Genomic DNA, 17,226 nt, shown 5'->3' with positions numbered 1-17,226 from the left:
AAAACAGATCCCTGTTGTGGTCGTTAACAACGCCACGAGCAATCATAGATTTCAATTTAAGACATTATTTAACTGAAACTGATATTTAATTATTTCTTCTTGCTTTTTTATTTTATTTTAATTTAATTGAAAAATAGGAGTCATGAAAAAAACACAAGCATGTCATCCATTGTACAAGGAAGAAGAAATCAGGAGTAAAAAAAAATCAGATTTCTACAGTAGACAGAGCCACTCTTTAATTTTCTGCTCAGTTTCTTTCTTTGGCTCACTGTGTTTGTAATTGGCAATGGTGACTTGTTCCATTCCAATTTTCATTTATATAATCACAAATATTTGCCCAAACAAGTCTTAAACCATGTTACATACACAGATTTTTTCTGCTGGCTCTGGTGTTCAGTCGTTGTGCATAATCTGTCTCAGAAAAAATCTAAAAAACAAAAAATCAAGCCCAGTAACAGTAGCCCTCTGACCTTCAGAGCCAAAGCGTGACCAACTTGTGTTGGAACGCTGCATGTTTGGTGCCACAGAGCAGTCCTGTAGACTTCTGACATGATGGTGCACAAAATTCAATGCGGTGTAGAGGTCAGCTGTGGCTCACAAGCGTTTTGACTTTGACCGCGTTTGTTTTCAGCAATTAAATTTGACATGATGGCAGAAATCAGAAATCTTTGCATTGCAAGGTACAAATAGAAAATGTACAGTCATATAGTAACAATACATTTTATCCTGTAAATGCTTTAGAAATAAAGGTAAAGTGACACTGCCTGATGATTACTGATAGTTAAACTACACTCCTGCTAATAGCCTATGAATAACAAAGCATCCCGACGTGTTAACATCGTCATGAATGCAATAACACAGAGGGAAATGAGGGGCGGCCTGGTACTGATTGTGCAACCACATGGTAATGAATGGCTAATGTGCTGGTGCAGAGGAGACATTAATGCCATCCTAATTCCCTTTTGCTCAGAGCGGGGCACTGTGTCCTGAGCCTGTTAATCTCGACCCTTTAAACCTTTAATCTGGGAATCTGTCACACACAATCACACAAACACACACTCACATATATACGCATAGACACAAACAACCTGTCATTGCCTTAGAAAAAAAGGACTGCAACATACCTGTCACACCTCTCTCTGTCTCTCTCCCTTTCTCCGAGACACGTGTGACATATTGAGCGCCTGCAGCGAGATTCTTCCCCATGAGCGGCATTCCAGAGCAGGCCGTCCCAGGGGAGCATGGGAGTGGGGCCGGGCAGTGGTGGGTCTGGGGGCGGTTGCGAGGGGGGGGCAGGCAGGGGGCTTGTTGATGCAAAGGTCTGGTTGCTCAGGATGATCGGAGGGGTGTTAGGCTTTGCTACCGTTCACTCTCCTGGTCAAGAAGTGTGGCTTTGCAGCAGGACAGAGTGACCTCAACTGAACGCTCAGCAGTTGTCACAGCGAGCATCTCCGCTACACTTCCTGTCCAAAAGGAAAGACGTGTTTTAACTCTACCGTTTAGTTTTGGATCAGTGTGCTAAGTGCCTCATCAGGAAGGGTAATGAAAAACCATCCGCAACTTTTGATCAAAAATAAGTCTTCTAATGTGTAACAAGCTGAACTCAACTGAGCCGGACTGCTTGGTGAGGAAACAAGTGTGATGCCCATTCACAGGAAAAAACAATGCACAAAAACAGGTCAGACAGGTCACAATAAACCACATATAAAAGACAGATTGGACAGATATATTCAAACACCTTCAATGAGGATATTATGCTCCCGAGCCAGGTTAAAGGATTAAAAGATATATATGTTACATTTGATCCACTAATTAAAGGTCAGAGCCAAGTATTAAAAAGAAAATCAAACCAGGATGTCAAATATCACATGAGCTTCCATCTGAGCATCCTAAACCAGCCACTCAACACTTTTTAAGCTGCTAAATGCCCCAACAGGAAGTGACTTTAATAATAATACTATGGTTTGAACCCCTTCTGCTTATTTCCTAGCTAATTCTGTGTGATATCGGTTGCTCTACAGTGTCCTCTGAAGCTTGAACAGATATTTCATTGCTTTCAATTTGCAGGAGATGTTTCAGCACAGATACATCTTCATGTGTGGCAACCTGTTTCCATGAAGCATCGCATGCTTTGGACATTTTTCATGCAGCAGCTCGTACAGAGTGCAGTTTTCTAGGCCTTTCCACTATGAGCTGTTGATTGTCTCTCTCCTTAATTAGATCAGAATGGGGACTTCGTGTGCGTGAGTGGAGACAACTGTGTGGGCGCATTTTTGTCACATATTATCTTATCATTTCCCCTCTTTCTCTCCCTTTGTCCTCGCTCTTCTCCCCATTCTTTCTGTCTGCCGGTAAATATTTCATTTGCTCTGCCGTCGTAGCGGGCTGGTACATTAACCAGCGGTGCCAGTCGAGCTCTCTGCTTGTGGCTGGCTGTATAAAAATAAACACACTCTAGTTGTAATGAACAGATGTCACAGAATTTAAACGTGCATCCCCCCTCAGCACATCCTCCTCCTCCTCCTCCTCCTCCACCTCCACACACTTCACCCTCCTCTCCCACCTCTCCTCCTCCTCCTCCGCATCCTCCTCGTTCTTGCTCACGCGTAAAAGGCGCACATGCATGCATGCAAACACAACATGCACTTAAAGACATGCATTCAGACACACAGGAGCTGCAGGGTCAGGACACTTGTCCACATGAGTGTATGCTGAGCGTGCATGGCAGACATTGTGCCACTTTGCCAGCCTCTTCCTCTCTTCATCTGTCTCTTCTGTCCTCTTCCTCTCTGCCTCTCTGTCGTCCTGTCTGTTAGTCTGACAGCAGGCTAACACTGTGGTCATTTTACAGACTATTTTCATCAGGTCCTCCCATCCACTTCGCAGAACCAGCCTGTCATCCCACAATCCCCAGCGGTATCATCAGAACCCATTTTGGTACTGTGAGGAAGAGATGGGCATAAGTGCACAGCAGTGTGTGAGTGTGAGTCCGTGTGTGTGTGTGTGTGTGCATGTGTGTGTCCATCCCCCTTGTCACTCCCGCTCTTTTCCCACTGAGCGTGTGCCAGCTCTCTGTGTTTGCTGGCTGACAGGACCGAAGGAGAGACAATTGTTCTCCACGTACCCAGAGACCCTCCCCTGCCAAGTCTGGGATGAAATCCTTTCTATAGCGCTAACTCCTCACAGTCGGGCATCTCACAGCAAAACACACACCATTACTGCTCCGGGTGGGAGGGTGATAGCACGCTAAAAGTCAGTCGGATACACAAAGGTCTGTTTCACACAACACTGCAGAAAAAAGCTCTTTTAGCAAGTCAAGATGTCATGTTTTAGAGTTAAAATGTTTGTTTTTTCAACAAAGCAGATCCTTGTTTTAAAGTTTTTCTTAATTTATGACATTTCTGATGCTACTGGAACGATCTGCCCTGATTTCATGAAGATCTGCTTCATTTTAACATGTTTAAGACGAGCTCATTGAACAAATCTATCTTTGTTTCGTTTTTCTGTTTCTATGTTTATGCAAGGGGAAAAAAAATCAGCATGCATTTTTTAACCTGTCACCAACAATGAGTGTCAATCAATTCATCACCAGCAGCTGGTGCATGAGAGGAAATAGTTTCAGGAAAAGTCTTGAAAAAAACAAACAAAACAAAAACAAATAATCTAATCTGGCTGGCAGATCATCTGCTTTGTTCAAGGTCAAGGTCACAAGCATGGAAATTTACAGTGCTAATCATCCAAATCAACCCACGCTGATCACTTCAAACAGAGGAAGCACAGGTCTCGCTGGAGGTTGTTTGAGGCTAACGCTCAGCACAAGTACCCAGCCCCTATTATAAGTTTGGAGGAGCCGTGGAGGAAGTGATGGACAGAGCAGGTCATCCCGGTGATGGCAGCAGAGGCGGGCAACGGAAGATTAAAGGTGACGGAGTGAAGGCGAGATGAAGGGATGAAGGAGACGGGGATGAGATGAAAGGAAACGGGGGAGAGGTGCGGAGGTCGTCCGGGGGGTGATCAGTGAGGTGGATGCGATGCCATCTGACAGGTCCAGCTGGGAGACTGCCCGCCCCCCAGCGCTGCAAACTGGTCAATATGGAGGCCAATTACTGCTGCCCATGTGACCAGGGCATCATCCAACCCTATCATAACACACGCGCACGCACACACGCACGCACACATGCCATCTGTGCAGACCAGTAACGCCCCCCCCCCCACCCCCACCTCTACCTCCACCCCTCCCTCTCTGATCCAGTTGTGTCCCCGTGCACGCTCCTACTTAACCTCCTAAACAGGGGGCAGCAGCGCCTCCGCCGGACCCTCACGAGCATCCCGGAAGCACGGCCTCGGATAGGTGGAGAAGACTTCACTCTCTGAGCGAAACACCTCTCCTCTCATACACGTCAACATCTGGCAAAAAGCTATCTGGCCACCCGCCAAAGGCCTGACACCTACCTGGCGCTCACCCGGATCTCCACCTCTGTCTTTTCACCCCCTCTTCTACCCTCCCTGCCCCCCTTTACCCCCTCAACCTCCTCCTCCTCCTCCTCCTCTTCCTCCTGTTTCTCCCTTGGCAGGACCTCCAGCGGTAGCACACTCTCAGTTTAGCTCCTGCCTCGTCTTCTGCCCCACTGCCCGTGCTGCACCGTGCCCCATTGTGTGATAACAAACAGATGTTGCGGAATTTCCTCTGGACGGACTGCCAGTGACAGGCCCGCTCCCGCGTCTGGCAACGCGCGGGGACACTGGCACACAGTCTGGCGAGAGAGGATGTGCCGAAGACTCGCACGATTGTTTTGCCTCTGTGCAACATTTTAGTGTGGTGTGAGAGAAGTTAACAGGTGAAGCTCTGTGGAGATAAATGATGAAACGCAGGTGTGATCGGTGTGTTTGTAAATCAAATGTGTCCGTTTTTTGCCTCGTGGTTTGTTCTTTTAATCACCAGACATGTTGCAAACGCTCACAATCTCCTGATCAGATTATCTCCCCCTCCTCTCTCTCTCTGCATCGGATCCTTAATGCCTTTATCTCCACATATTTATGATCTGATATCTGCATTTTGCACAAAAAAAAAAAAGAGAGGAAAGATTACACTCGGTTATTATTTTAGCTAGACGTTAATTGGAATTCACACCATAGTACTTGTGACATTTTGATAATCGCACTATTGACTGTTATGTCGGACAAACACTCTTGATTTTTTTTTTTTTTTTTTTCCTCCACCAAGTTGAGTGAGAAAAAGAGTGGGCATGAACATGATAATTTAAACAGCGAGATTCATTCACTCACTTTTCATCCTGAGTGCAGCACAGAGTGTCACTGGAAGTTTTTTTTTTCCTCTTCTTGTTAAGAAGACTGGCAAAGACCGGCTGCAAATGCAAATCAGACTTTTATTTTTGCAAAATGATAAATTATTGCAAATAAGGTAATAAAAGACTCATTCATAAATAATGGAAGTAATTCTGTAAAGTTTAATTCACCTGATTGTTTTCAAAAAAACACCTGTGAATTCCTGCATATTTGCTAAAATCTCAGATGCAACACATTAACTCGTTTTTACATTTACTGCACGAAGGTTTGACATGTAATTAAAGTCTTAATGTGATGATACACTCTCTTAAAATGTGATGACATGTCACAACCTCTCTCACACACACTGTCCGTGTAGCTTAGTGTCTGACTAAAAGTAAAAAGCTCTCACTGCATCAATGATTTACAGAAGATTGTCAAATGAGCAAATCTGCCCCTTTTTTACTGACCTGAATGTTTTTCCTTGAAAAGTAAAAAACAAACACTGCTTTAATAACAACACAATTATAATAAAACTTAATCCACATTCTGGCGTTTTCTCGTCAGTGTGTGTCTGTTTCGTTGCAAGGTTACCACATGTAAGAACCGGATGCAACACACTCCTCTTGTACAACATAACATGAGAGAGAAATATGCATATTCATGGGCCAACTCTTCACAAAAAATGCCTCGCTGTTGTTGTGTGTATCTGTGTGTGTGTGTGTGTCTGTGCGTGTGGCAAAGGGTTACTCGGGATGAGCGCTCTCGTTTTTAAACGTCCTGGATAATGAACAGATGCTGCAAAAATTAGGAAAGAAACATCGACTCCTCCCAGCAGTGCCACTTTGGCCCGGTGAACTGGCACACTGGCGCGCACACTGGGTTGTCCTCTCCGGAGCTCCTGGTGCTGCTGCTGGGGAACATTAAGGGACTTGGCACGGCTCTCCTCCGCCAGCCTGCCAGCCTCTCTTTCTCTAACACACACACAGACACGCACACACACACTCTCCGGACTGTGGAGGAAGAGGAGGTGGTGGTGGTGTGTGTGTGAGTGTGTGTGTGTGTAGTATTTTGATAGATGCCCTCTCCCACTGGCTTCACTTTTGGGCTGGCTCTTGCAGAAATGCATGCAACTTTTTTTTTTTCTTTTGCTGATGAAGCCAAAAAGAAAATCGAGGCCTGAAACTAACACAAAAGTGTAACACAAGCTTTTGGGTTTTTTTTTCCTGTAGTGCTTCGGTGTGTGCGGGTTTGATTCCCAGCCGGGACTCCTCCTAAATGAATGCGCTCACCTGCCAAACTGAACATGTGGTGTGTAATTTAAGGTAGTTGTGTTAAATTGAACCTAAAGGACAGGAAGAAAAAAATTCATACAAAAAACGAAACGCTGCCAGTTATTCATGAAGTTTAGAAGAAGTTAAGGATGATTCAAATATTTCACGCACTATAATATAAAAACATCCCGCCAGCTCCACAGACGAGATGTCAGTATTTTAGCTGATATTTATGCGTTAATCCCACAAGTGCTGCGTGAAGACTCACTTCAAAAATTAGATTTTTAAATTTGGATTTAAGATATCTTCGAAAAATACACGTTTTCATCTTACACATTTTTTTCAAAGGGCGTTAAGAGACAATACGAGATTAATTAAATGCTCCAAAAGGTGCTGATCAGTTGGTTAAAAATGACCCTCTGCTTATTGTGTTGTACATTTTCAACCGAAACTAATTAAAAAAGCAACAATTTTCTGTCAACTTTTTCCACTTTTTGCTAATTATGACAGTCACATTTCATTTACCAACAAAACTTTAAAACCTGCAGAGATACAGAGATTAAATTCCGGTGGACACGCTGGTGGAAGCAGGCTACAGATGACTGTGAGGGGAAAATAATATTTGCAAATTGTTTGGTCAGTTGCTCCAGAAAACCCTCTTTTTTAAAAAAAACCTTTCAAATTATAATCCTATAATCCATTTTGATTTAATTAATGAAAACGACAAGATTCGTATTGAAGCGTCCTCGACTGAAACCCACAGCTGAAGTTTACGCCCTTTAAATTCAGATAACGTAATAAAATAATTTGAGTTCAGCTGCTGCAGATTGATATTGATATTAGTATCGATACTGGTCATTATCATCGCCACCCACAGCCAGCCTGTGTGTGTCCTTACAGCAGAGAGCACCCAGGACATTTTGGGGAACATATGGGTCCCGGGGCAGCGCTCCAAACCCAGCCGGGGTGGCAACGGCTGCCCCTTGCACTGTGTGTGTGTGTGTGTGTGTGTGTGTGTGTGTGTGGTCACTAGGTGTTTTCCAAATAACATTTCATATTTCTATATTTAAGGAAACACATCAGCGTCTTTAACCTTCCCTTTAACGTGTGAGAGTGTGATGTTTGCAGATTTAATTGATCTAAACAGCCCCGGATAAATAAATCCATATATTTATAAAGCCATATGATGAATCCTTGTGTGACATAAATATGAGATGTGTGTTTAAAGTTACAGCAGGCGAAACTATGTACAAGGGGGGTCGACTTCATAATTTATATGCGATGTTTAATGCATCGTCGAAAGGTGGAAATAAAGACGAATATTTAGATTTGGTCAGTGCTGTGTACGCTGTGTTGTCCGTTGTCATAGCAATGCTGCAAAGTCCAGTATTTTATTTAAGATAAAGAAATAAAAAGATAAAGAAATCACTTGTTTTTCAACAAGTAGGACTATTAAATGAGCACTTATCTGCAGGGATCGAAAGTGTAAGAATCTGAGCCATCGAAAAAATATGAAGGTCTTTATTATTATTATTATTATTATTATTATTATTATTATTATTATTATTATTATTATTATCTTCATGTCTCTACGTGTCACTGATTTGCCCTCTCTCATAGTCGCCAATGCTCTTTCATTACTTATGCATTGACGGAACCTGGTGTGAATCCAACATGTTCTGGAGGGACAGGATCTAAAAATAACTCCTAAAATGTGTCCACCAGCTCCTCGTGGATTGTAGTTTGCATTATGTTTGGATCATTTTGATTTTTCCCAGATTTAAAGCTCAAACCGCCTAAAATCCCGTCTCGGCTGGAGGAGCTCTCCATGGTGCTGAAACGAATTTCCTCCCCACATCTTGTCTACATGGTCAAGAGAATCTGAAGCAGACCTCCTTTATCATCCCGATGACCTTGAACGCAGCGCAGGGCATCAGCTTGCATTTGTTACTCAGGGTGTCCAGACTCTAACCAGTCCTTATTCTCCAGTCACTGAATCGAAATTTACACCAGATCCTGTTTTAATCCTGCAATTTAAATTATTTTCATACATTTTTAAAGACTGTTTTATAAATTTGAAGGCTCTGCCAAGCAAAAATGACGCATTGGCACCAGTTTACTTCATCGGGAGGGAGAGGCAACACTGCCCTCTCCCTCCTGTCCCAGTTTGTATGAAGGCCCCGAGGCTCTGTGAGGAACTCCTGCAGGTTGTGGCACAAGGCATGATCGTCCCTCATATTGTCCAATAAAAAAAGCCTGGTGCCTGTTAATGCTTTCCTAAAAGCCTGTAGCTGCATATTTTAATTATTCCGATATCCTTCAAATACAAATGCTGTCCGCTGAGCGTTACTGAAAAGTTATTGAATGTTGTAGTTCAGGGATGATAGATTGGTGTGAAACAAAATCGAGTTGCACAATCTCATTTATTCATTTTATTTTACCACACAGTTGGTTGAATACAAAGTTGAAAGACTTGAATTTTATGAAAAAAATGCTCAGCAACACATGGGATCCCTTAATTTCAACAGACTATTAACATTAATTACAAAAACAACACAATAAATACGTGCAGCAGTAATAATAATAATAATAATAATAATAATAATAATAATAACATAGCTTTGCAAATCAAAACGAAGATATTGAACCAAAATTTAATTTGAAAATCAAAGTACAGTGCAAAGGCTCAATCAGAAGAATAAAAGGCGATATGAATAAATAAATAAGAGTAAAAAAGAAAATGTGAAAAATGTCTGATTTCATTTTATTTTGATATATTTTTTTTTTTTGGAAGTTAAACCATTCTGGGCAGCTCAGCCACTGTCAGATTAGTTGGGTGTTAATTCCAAAGAGTGTGTGTGTGTGTGTGTGTGTGTGTGTGTGTGTGTGTGTGTGTGTGTGTGTGTGTGTGTGTGTGTGTGTGTGTGCGTGTGTGAGGCCGCGCGCACCCGTGCGTGCAGCAGCAACAGTGCTGATGAAACAGACAGTGTCCTTCCAGGCCTCGTCGCCTCCCTCTGTGGTCTCGTTGGGTTTTGCATAGATGCGAAACGACTGATTTGCTGGAGAACAGATTTCTTCTAAAACGACCCAACGTGCACATTTTCATCGGTTCTTAACGATTTCATCATTTTTCCAAAAATACAACAACCATCCCCCCAAAAATCTCGCGCGCTAAGTGTGATTTGCATCAGCTTGTTCGTTGATTTTGTTCCCAATTTCGTATTAGAAAATCACCGACCGGTGTCAAGGTGCAGCTGTAGCCAGTGATGTAGTGGTAAATATATAAGTGGGTAAACAGTCATCAGGATGCGAACAACCACCGATACAAACACAAATCACACAATCAAAAACGTTAATATTTTGAAATTCCCTCATCATCACACATCTTGATATGATTTGTTTCATCAGATTTCCATTTATTTCAGCTTTAAGAGCTTCAGATTGTGGGTCAGGTGGCTTACCCTCCACTACATCCCTGACTATAGCAAAACCAAAAGAATAAGACGGACTAAATGAAAGGAAACACTAATGACAATGAGTGAAACATCTCTCTAGAAAGCCTCATTCCTGGCAGGTAAGCTCGTCAAAAAGTGTGCCGTGGATAGATTGTTGATTGCAAGGGGACGCACGATAGGTTTCTCAGTTTAATTGTGAAAAAACGCGTTCAGTTCATCGTACACGGGGGGGGCCCGTTCGTGGTGTAAGTGCATGTCGTGGTAAGGCAGGACGTTTTCAGAGTGAATGCCGCTCCGGGCCCCCGAGGAGCCAAACACCAGGTTGTGGGCCCCGGTTGGTCTTGAGCCAGGCAGGCCGGAGTAATGCATAGAGTAGTGGTACCCCTTCTCGTTTTCGGGGGACGCGGAGCCTTGGTGCTTCAGGGAAAAGTTGCCATTGATGCAAATGGGCGGGCTGAGGGGCCCCTCATACTCGGGGCTGTTGTACTCAGGGGACCCGCTTCCACCGTACATTGAATCGTAAGTCGAGCAGTAGCCGTGCGTCCTCAACGGATGCGAGTTCGAACCCGGCTGGCAGTGAGGGCTGGAGAGACGCGCACACTGATAGGGGTAGGAATGCATGGAGAAGGAGCCGGACCCGTACCTCCCCCCGTCCGGACACTGCTGCTCGGTGAGGAAGTTACGGGAGTTTAGCTGCAGGCAACCCGCCACCAGGTTGGTCGTAGGCTGGGACAGTCCTTTGCACAGCGTCTGGACGTAGGCCACGAGGTCGGGCCTTTTTCCATTGCGTAATATCTCCGACAGGGCCCATATATAGTTTTTGGCCAACCGCAGCGTCTCGATTTTGGACAGTTTTTGCGTTTTGGAGTAGCAGGGCACCACTTTACGCAGATTGTCGAGCGCAGAGTTCAGGTCGTGCATGCGGGTCCGCTCCCGTGCGTTGGCCTTTACCCGCCGCATCTTGGAGCGCTCGATCCGGGCCGGGGTCATTTTGCGCTTCTTGGGGCCCCTTTTCTTGGGCCTGTCTCCTTCTGTATCCTCTCCGTCGTCCTCTTCCTCCATCCCATCATCCTCGTCGTCTTCCCCAGCATGCTCGGATTGCGTCCGGCTGTCTCCTCTCAGGTCAGATCCGTCCATTTCGTCCTGGGTGTCTTGGTCATCGTCTTTGATCTTGCTGGAGTCGCCATCGCTGTCCTCCGCCCAGCCAGAGTATTTCTGCACGTCGGGGAGCAGTGAGGGGTCACTGAAAAGCCTCGTCAACATTGTGGCTCTGGAAAGGAGAGAAGGAAATCGAAAATGAGGCCTGACGAGCACAAACACACACAGTATCGATGTGGATGTGCAGCAAGAAAATAATGATTTCAGTAAAACGCACTATTACGCACGAATAAATAAGATTAAAAACTGATTATCTATACTGTAAGTTTTTGTTAAAAACACACCCGAGTCGTTAATTTTGCCTAAAGGACAAATCCTGTACATTTGTGGTGAAATAAAAAACGAGAGAAATCAGCTCTCAAAGCTTTCTGCGCTGGGTTACAGCCAGACGGATCCCCATTTAATTCCCTGCTGTCATCCGTGTGCCCTGTCGCGTCCTCTCGCAGCGGGTCCCAGCGGCAGGGGCCACATTACAGGTCCCTTGGGGGCCCCCACTTTCACTCCTCCTGACGCCCATATACACACTTCTGGCTGCATTCCAGCACTATTCATCCACACCATACACCTCTCCTCAGAGGGGGCGAAAGGGATTTTTATTTAATTGATCGGCTGTAGCTCCGTTTAAAGTCACGCTGATTATTAAATTAAGGCTTACAGACGTGTTCCGACCGGAGCTGTAAAAAGGCACTTTAAATAGCCTGGCCTGTGAGCAACATTACAGGAGAAAGACTAGATAAAAAATAAATAAAACCTTAAAAAATGAGAAAAAACAAACACTTATTGATGTTAGTTCAACTGTAATAATAGTAATCATTTTAAAAATGGCTGTAAAATGTTCTAGAAATACCTCAAAATGTATCTATAAAGAACCACAATCGAACAAATTAACTATAAATAATTAGATATAAAGAAAACGTGCGTATTAATAAATCTAAAATAGAAGTAAATTGAACAGCCTACCACTTGATTAGCAAATGCTGTCCCATCCCAGAAAAAAAGGGGCTTCAGAGAGACGTGGTGATCTTTGGCAGCTGTAATAACTTCCTCCCTAACCCTCACATGCGTCTCTTCCCATCTATTATTATAGTGCAGCAGCAGATAGACTGCTAAGGTAGGCTGTGATGGTTGGTTAATTATCTCGGGGGGGTGTGCCAGGGGCAAAATCTAGTTTTTAAATCTCAGGCTCAGGAGGTTTGCTCAATTAGAGGAGAAAAAACACAACAACGTTTAATTAACAGACCATGCAGCTTACACGAAATAGATTTCACACATAATTCTGTATGCACGAGTGCATGATTTCAAAGCACTTTTTTTTTTTTTACCCGGCGATAACCCTTCACAGATGGAAATCGCTTGTATCCTTTTAGCCCTCGTTAAATATATAAAAAAAAACTCGCCAAACACAATTATCCAATCTCGCAAAAAGCCCCCCCCCCTCCCACTGTAACAACAACGACGCCTGTGCCTGAGACAACGTTGTGTCGAGATAGATTGTTGAAGATAAAACTAGACAAACAGAGATAAATCACGCTGCACGCTGCCTGTCACAGTCAATGGCGCTGTCCCACCCTTTCATTTGCTCCGAGATTGAACGTGGAAAATCATCGACAAAAAATCATCAATACATCTCCCACTAAGCTCGAGGAGCGTCCTTCTCTGATGGGCCCGATATCGAAATCTTCCGGAAAAAGTCTCACACCGCGTTGCCTTTTGTTTCTCCGATTCAAGGTCCAGACGCAGGAATCTCTAAATCAAATCAGTGTCCGATATGATCTATTTACAGCGCTGCCGTGAGGAGGGGTGGAGGGGGGGGGCCGCTCCGATGAATCCTCAGGACTGCTTCTTGTAAATGATCCTGGAAGGAGCGGAGACGCGTGCCCCTTTTGACTCGAGCGGGGTGTTTTTGATTTAGCTGGAATAATCCAGGTAGATTTGGATGTCAAAAGTTGAAGGGCACGCAGAGGGAGCGCGGGGGAGTGAGGAGGTATTTACGCGAGCGCGCTCAGACGAACACCTACTAAAACGAGTGCCTTGTGTGTCCATTTATGACATCTTTTTTTTTGTTGTTGTTAGGATGGATTTCAAAGCGTCACACACACAGACAAAAAAGCTATACATTAGATTTCCATATGGATCCATGCCGGGAGATAATAAGCCTTTTACTCAACAAACTGTAAAACACGTTAATTCACCTAAAACTGGCGCATGGCACTATGAGAACTGTATAAAACACAGATGAACACCTCGCATTGAAACACATCTGTTCATCTTTTTATCAGATTAATTTCTCCTCCATTTTGGATAAGGCACTTCAGCGTCCAGGATGTGTTTTTTCTCTCTCTCGCTAGTGTTGTTGTTTATGTTCCAACTTACCTCGAGCTCCTTGCAGGGGATGGGAGGCAACAAAAAAAAACAAAAAAAAACACACGCGCTTGAGTTTCAGACCATCTTCAGGGACCGCACGAGTGAGCGAACCAACGCTCCCTGTCAGCGTGTAGGCGCAGGCAGCTCTCTCTCTCTGCTGGGTTGTTCAGGGGTGCCTCTTCTCTCCAAATGCGCGCTCTCCGAGTGCCCGGAGCTTGTGAACGGACGTGCGTCTCGGCGTGTCTGTGTATACGTGAGTGAGTAAGTGAGCATGTATGCATGCATGCGTGTGTGTGTGCGTATATGTGTGTGAGTGAGTGAGTGAGTGAGTGCGCGTGTGGCAACCGTGAGCTACCGGGGACGGGGTTACATACCAGCTAAGGCTGTGATGCCAGCGCCCATATGGCTGGCACGTCACCGGCAAGAGCCATCACATGAGAGCCCGGTGATTGACATGCGCCCGCATTCGGAGAGATTTGCCCGCGGGGGGAGAGAGACAGAGAGAGAGAGAGAGAGAGAGAGACAGAGAAGGAGAGAGAGAGAGAGAAGGAGGAGGAGGTAGGAGGAGGTGGTGGTGGTGGTGGTGGAGGAGGAGGAGGAGGGCTCCGCCATCTGTCACCGCGCTAGAGCTCACACAGCCAGAAAAAAAGGAGGAAAAACAGAAGAGAGAGGGAGAAAATAAAATGGTGGAACAACAAAACTCATCATTGTTGACCTGTGCTGCTGCTTCAAGGGATGTAGGCTATCTTTTTTTAATCAGACCTGTGAATTTTTTGCCGTTCACCTGCCAAACTCACACGTCAGTGATTAATGCAATTTAGAGGAGAGCTGCGCAGACATCCCAGCAGTCACCACGAGGAAGATCTGAGGGATATTTTAGGAGGTAAATACACAATTAAGCGTATTGAGGTCAACATATATGTTGAGTGTTCCTCCTTGAGGTCACCTCTGTAATGTCTACTGTAGTTATATGCCTACAGTGACAATACAATAAAGGCAAATAAGTTCTTTAAAATCACATCCACACGAGCAATTAATCAATTATCCTCTCTAAAAGACTCTATCCTCATGTTCAAGTCATCAGTTTAAGGAGATAACACAATGATACTGTGTGGATCCCATTATAACATTACATCAATTAACTCTTCAGCGAATGAAAGGAGGGTAAACAGGGTTTAGTTGCCGGGTTTACCCTCCATCACATCTCAGGTTCAGAAGCAGGGTTGATGTAGGGGGATGGGGATGCATTATAAGTGCATTAAGGCGGTGGAACAGAAGGCATATTGTTTATTTATTTACCTAATTGGATCAAATTATGCATCAATGTATTCAGAGGAACGACAACCAAAACCAATTGTGATTTGTTCTGACTCTTGTGGGCACAAGCCGGGTGCAGATGACCCACTTGCCAAAGCTGCAAATGAGTCAGATTGAGAGGTATAATATTACATAGGGTTCTGCTGTGTGTGTGTGTGTGTGTGTGTGTGTGGACTGGTGCTCATGTGGTTGAGTGAGAAGATCAAATGCTTACTGGTTGCTGTGTCCGAATGTGTGATGTTTGCCAGAGCTGCTGCTGGTGTTTCCAGCATTCAGTGCCGAGCGAGGGGAGCCTGCAGGGGCGAGCATCAGAGAGACAGAGGGAAAGAGACAATAAGAGGAAGGGTGAGAGAGAGAGAGAGAGAGTAAGAGAGACCCAGGTGTGCAGGCTCACTAGGGATGTATGAAAAATGAGGAAGAAGGGGGGGTGAAGCTGTAGATGACAGGGAATTGGTGCTGGTAGGAGCTGGCAGCGGTGCCCAATATTTAGGAGGAGGCATGCTGGCACATCAGCACCGTGGATGCAAGAATTCCACTCCACCAGTATCCTGGTCCCTTCACTGTGTTTGCTTTGCGGCATTGTGTCCATCCTAGATCTGAGATCTCTCTATTTACAGACATTAGTGGAGTTAATGTGGTAGAAATTAGCTCTATGACCACCAAGTCCAACTTGGCACAAAGACACCCACCGGACTGAGGGAACAGGGACCTGGAGGCTGAGCAATAGCTGATAGAAGCTCATCATGTCCTTGGGTCTGGATCACCCCTACATCTCCTCCGCAGCCACAACTAAGGGAGTGTTTGGGGGGTTGCGGGGTCATCCCTGGGGTCACCAGTAGTGTGGCAGCTGTGGCTAGGGAGCCGTGATGCCGCACATTCACTAATGTGCCTCATCCCTTCTGGGATGAGGGGATGGTAACCTGGCACTACCCCAAACCGTGGTGGGGTGATTGTGACAGCGTGTGTGTGTGTGTTTGCGAGTGTGGAGGGGGAATAGAGGGGCATCTCTGCTGCTCGCCAAATCGGTGCCCTATCCTACCTCAGCTGATGCTTCTCAACAAGTCCCAAACAACCTTCAGGTCACCTTGCCAAAATAAATGCTAAATGTCAACAGCGTGGCTTTAGCCAGCGCCGGGCTAGAGGCGACTGCAATCAGGGAGGATTTGATCTGATATTGAAACGCCGGAGGAGAGCTTGTTTGGACTCACGATATTTTAGGATGACTTTACATCCTGTTTGTACGCGGATTAGTCTTAAGTAAGGGCCACCTGCTGTGCTTTTTCATTGGCTAAACGCGTGTAATCAAAATGCAAAAACTGAAGCCCTTTCCCTTTAAGATATCAAATTCTCCATCACTGTTTTTTCCTCCGTGGTCAAATGACACCCAATGACTCTCAAAGTCATCAAGCCACACCTCCACACCTTTGTCATCCTGCCCCTCCTTTTCTCACTGTCAGACATGTGAGGTGATGACCTGCACTTCACTTGTCTTTCTGGAAGAAGTGCAAACTTCTGCTGGCACAAATTTGAAATACAGCTCTCTCTCTCTCTCTCTCTCTCTCTCACACACACACACACACACACACACACACACACACACACACACACACACACACACACACACACACACACACACACACACACACAGACCCTCCCACCCCCACCAGACTCCCGGACCCCATCTGCACTCTCCTCTCTCCAGCCCCCTAATTGCATATGCACAAATGCAAATGCCTATTAATTAATTACTTGACTAATTAGTGCAGTGGTATTTTAGAGCGATAAATCAAGTGGAGATGGGGCCGAGGACGGAGGGGCAGGAGGAGGGCTGCGCAGAGCATCGACAATGAACCCACACCAGAGGGAGTGCTCCCATTGTACAAGTCCTGTGTGTGAGTGTGTGCTGTGAGGAGGAGGAGGAGGAGGAGGAGGTGCACAGTGGAGCCTCTGAAGTGAAATCTAAAAATGCTGAAGAGCCCGAAGAGGTGACTGAGCGAGGTGAGTGCTCTTTGTCTGAGGAAGGTAGAGGGAGAGGGGGGGGAAGAAATTTAGGTTGCATGTGTGATATGACCTCTGCTCTACCAACTGTGTCTTTTCCTGGCAGGTGGCCAAGCTTGGATGCACCTATTTTCACAAAGGAGAAACCATCAGCTACGCACTGTGACTGCTCCCGCTGATGCATATTTATACTGATATTGTAAACCATGTACAATAATTCAATGAGCATAACAGTTGGCATCGCTTACGCAGTGATACTGATGTGATAATTGTGGCATCTGTGATTGGGAGGTGAATAATCCTGGCAGCCGTGATAAATTGTGTATCTGTCTATGTGTGTGTGTGGGTGTGTGCGCGCCTGTAGGTGTGCCAGG

General features: G+C 45.2%; 1 protein-coding gene across 3 annotated transcripts; it reads right to left on the bottom strand.

The window, feature by feature from the left end:
- Positions 1–8,964: 8,964 nt before the first annotated feature.
- Positions 8,965–13,990, bottom strand: LOC311268287 (neurogenic differentiation factor 2-like). 3 transcript variants are annotated; one of them, XM_084371839.1, is made up of 2 exons: positions 13,547–13,990; positions 8,965–11,285 (listed from the first exon to the last, which is right to left on the bottom strand). In XM_084371839.1, exon 2 carries the CDS (start codon positions 11,276–11,278, stop codon positions 10,205–10,207), a length of 1,074 nt encoding a protein of 357 aa, XP_084227965.1. In that variant the 5' UTR covers positions 11,279–11,285; positions 13,547–13,990; the 3' UTR covers positions 8,965–10,204. The 3 variants fall into 3 exon arrangements, with proteins under 3 accessions (XP_084227965.1, XP_084227964.1, XP_084227966.1); XM_084371838.1 differs by lacking the exon at positions 13,547–13,990 and adding an exon at positions 12,742–12,966; XM_084371840.1 differs by lacking the exon at positions 13,547–13,990 and adding an exon at positions 12,134–12,468.
- Positions 13,991–17,226: the final 3,236 nt, after the last annotated feature.

This window comes from Pagrus pagrus (genome assembly GCF_965226575.1).
Source record: "Pagrus pagrus genome assembly, chromosome: 13".
Taxonomy (NCBI): Eukaryota; Metazoa; Chordata; class Actinopteri; order Spariformes; family Sparidae; genus Pagrus; species Pagrus pagrus.
This window is presented reverse-complemented; position numbering and strand designations above follow the sequence as displayed.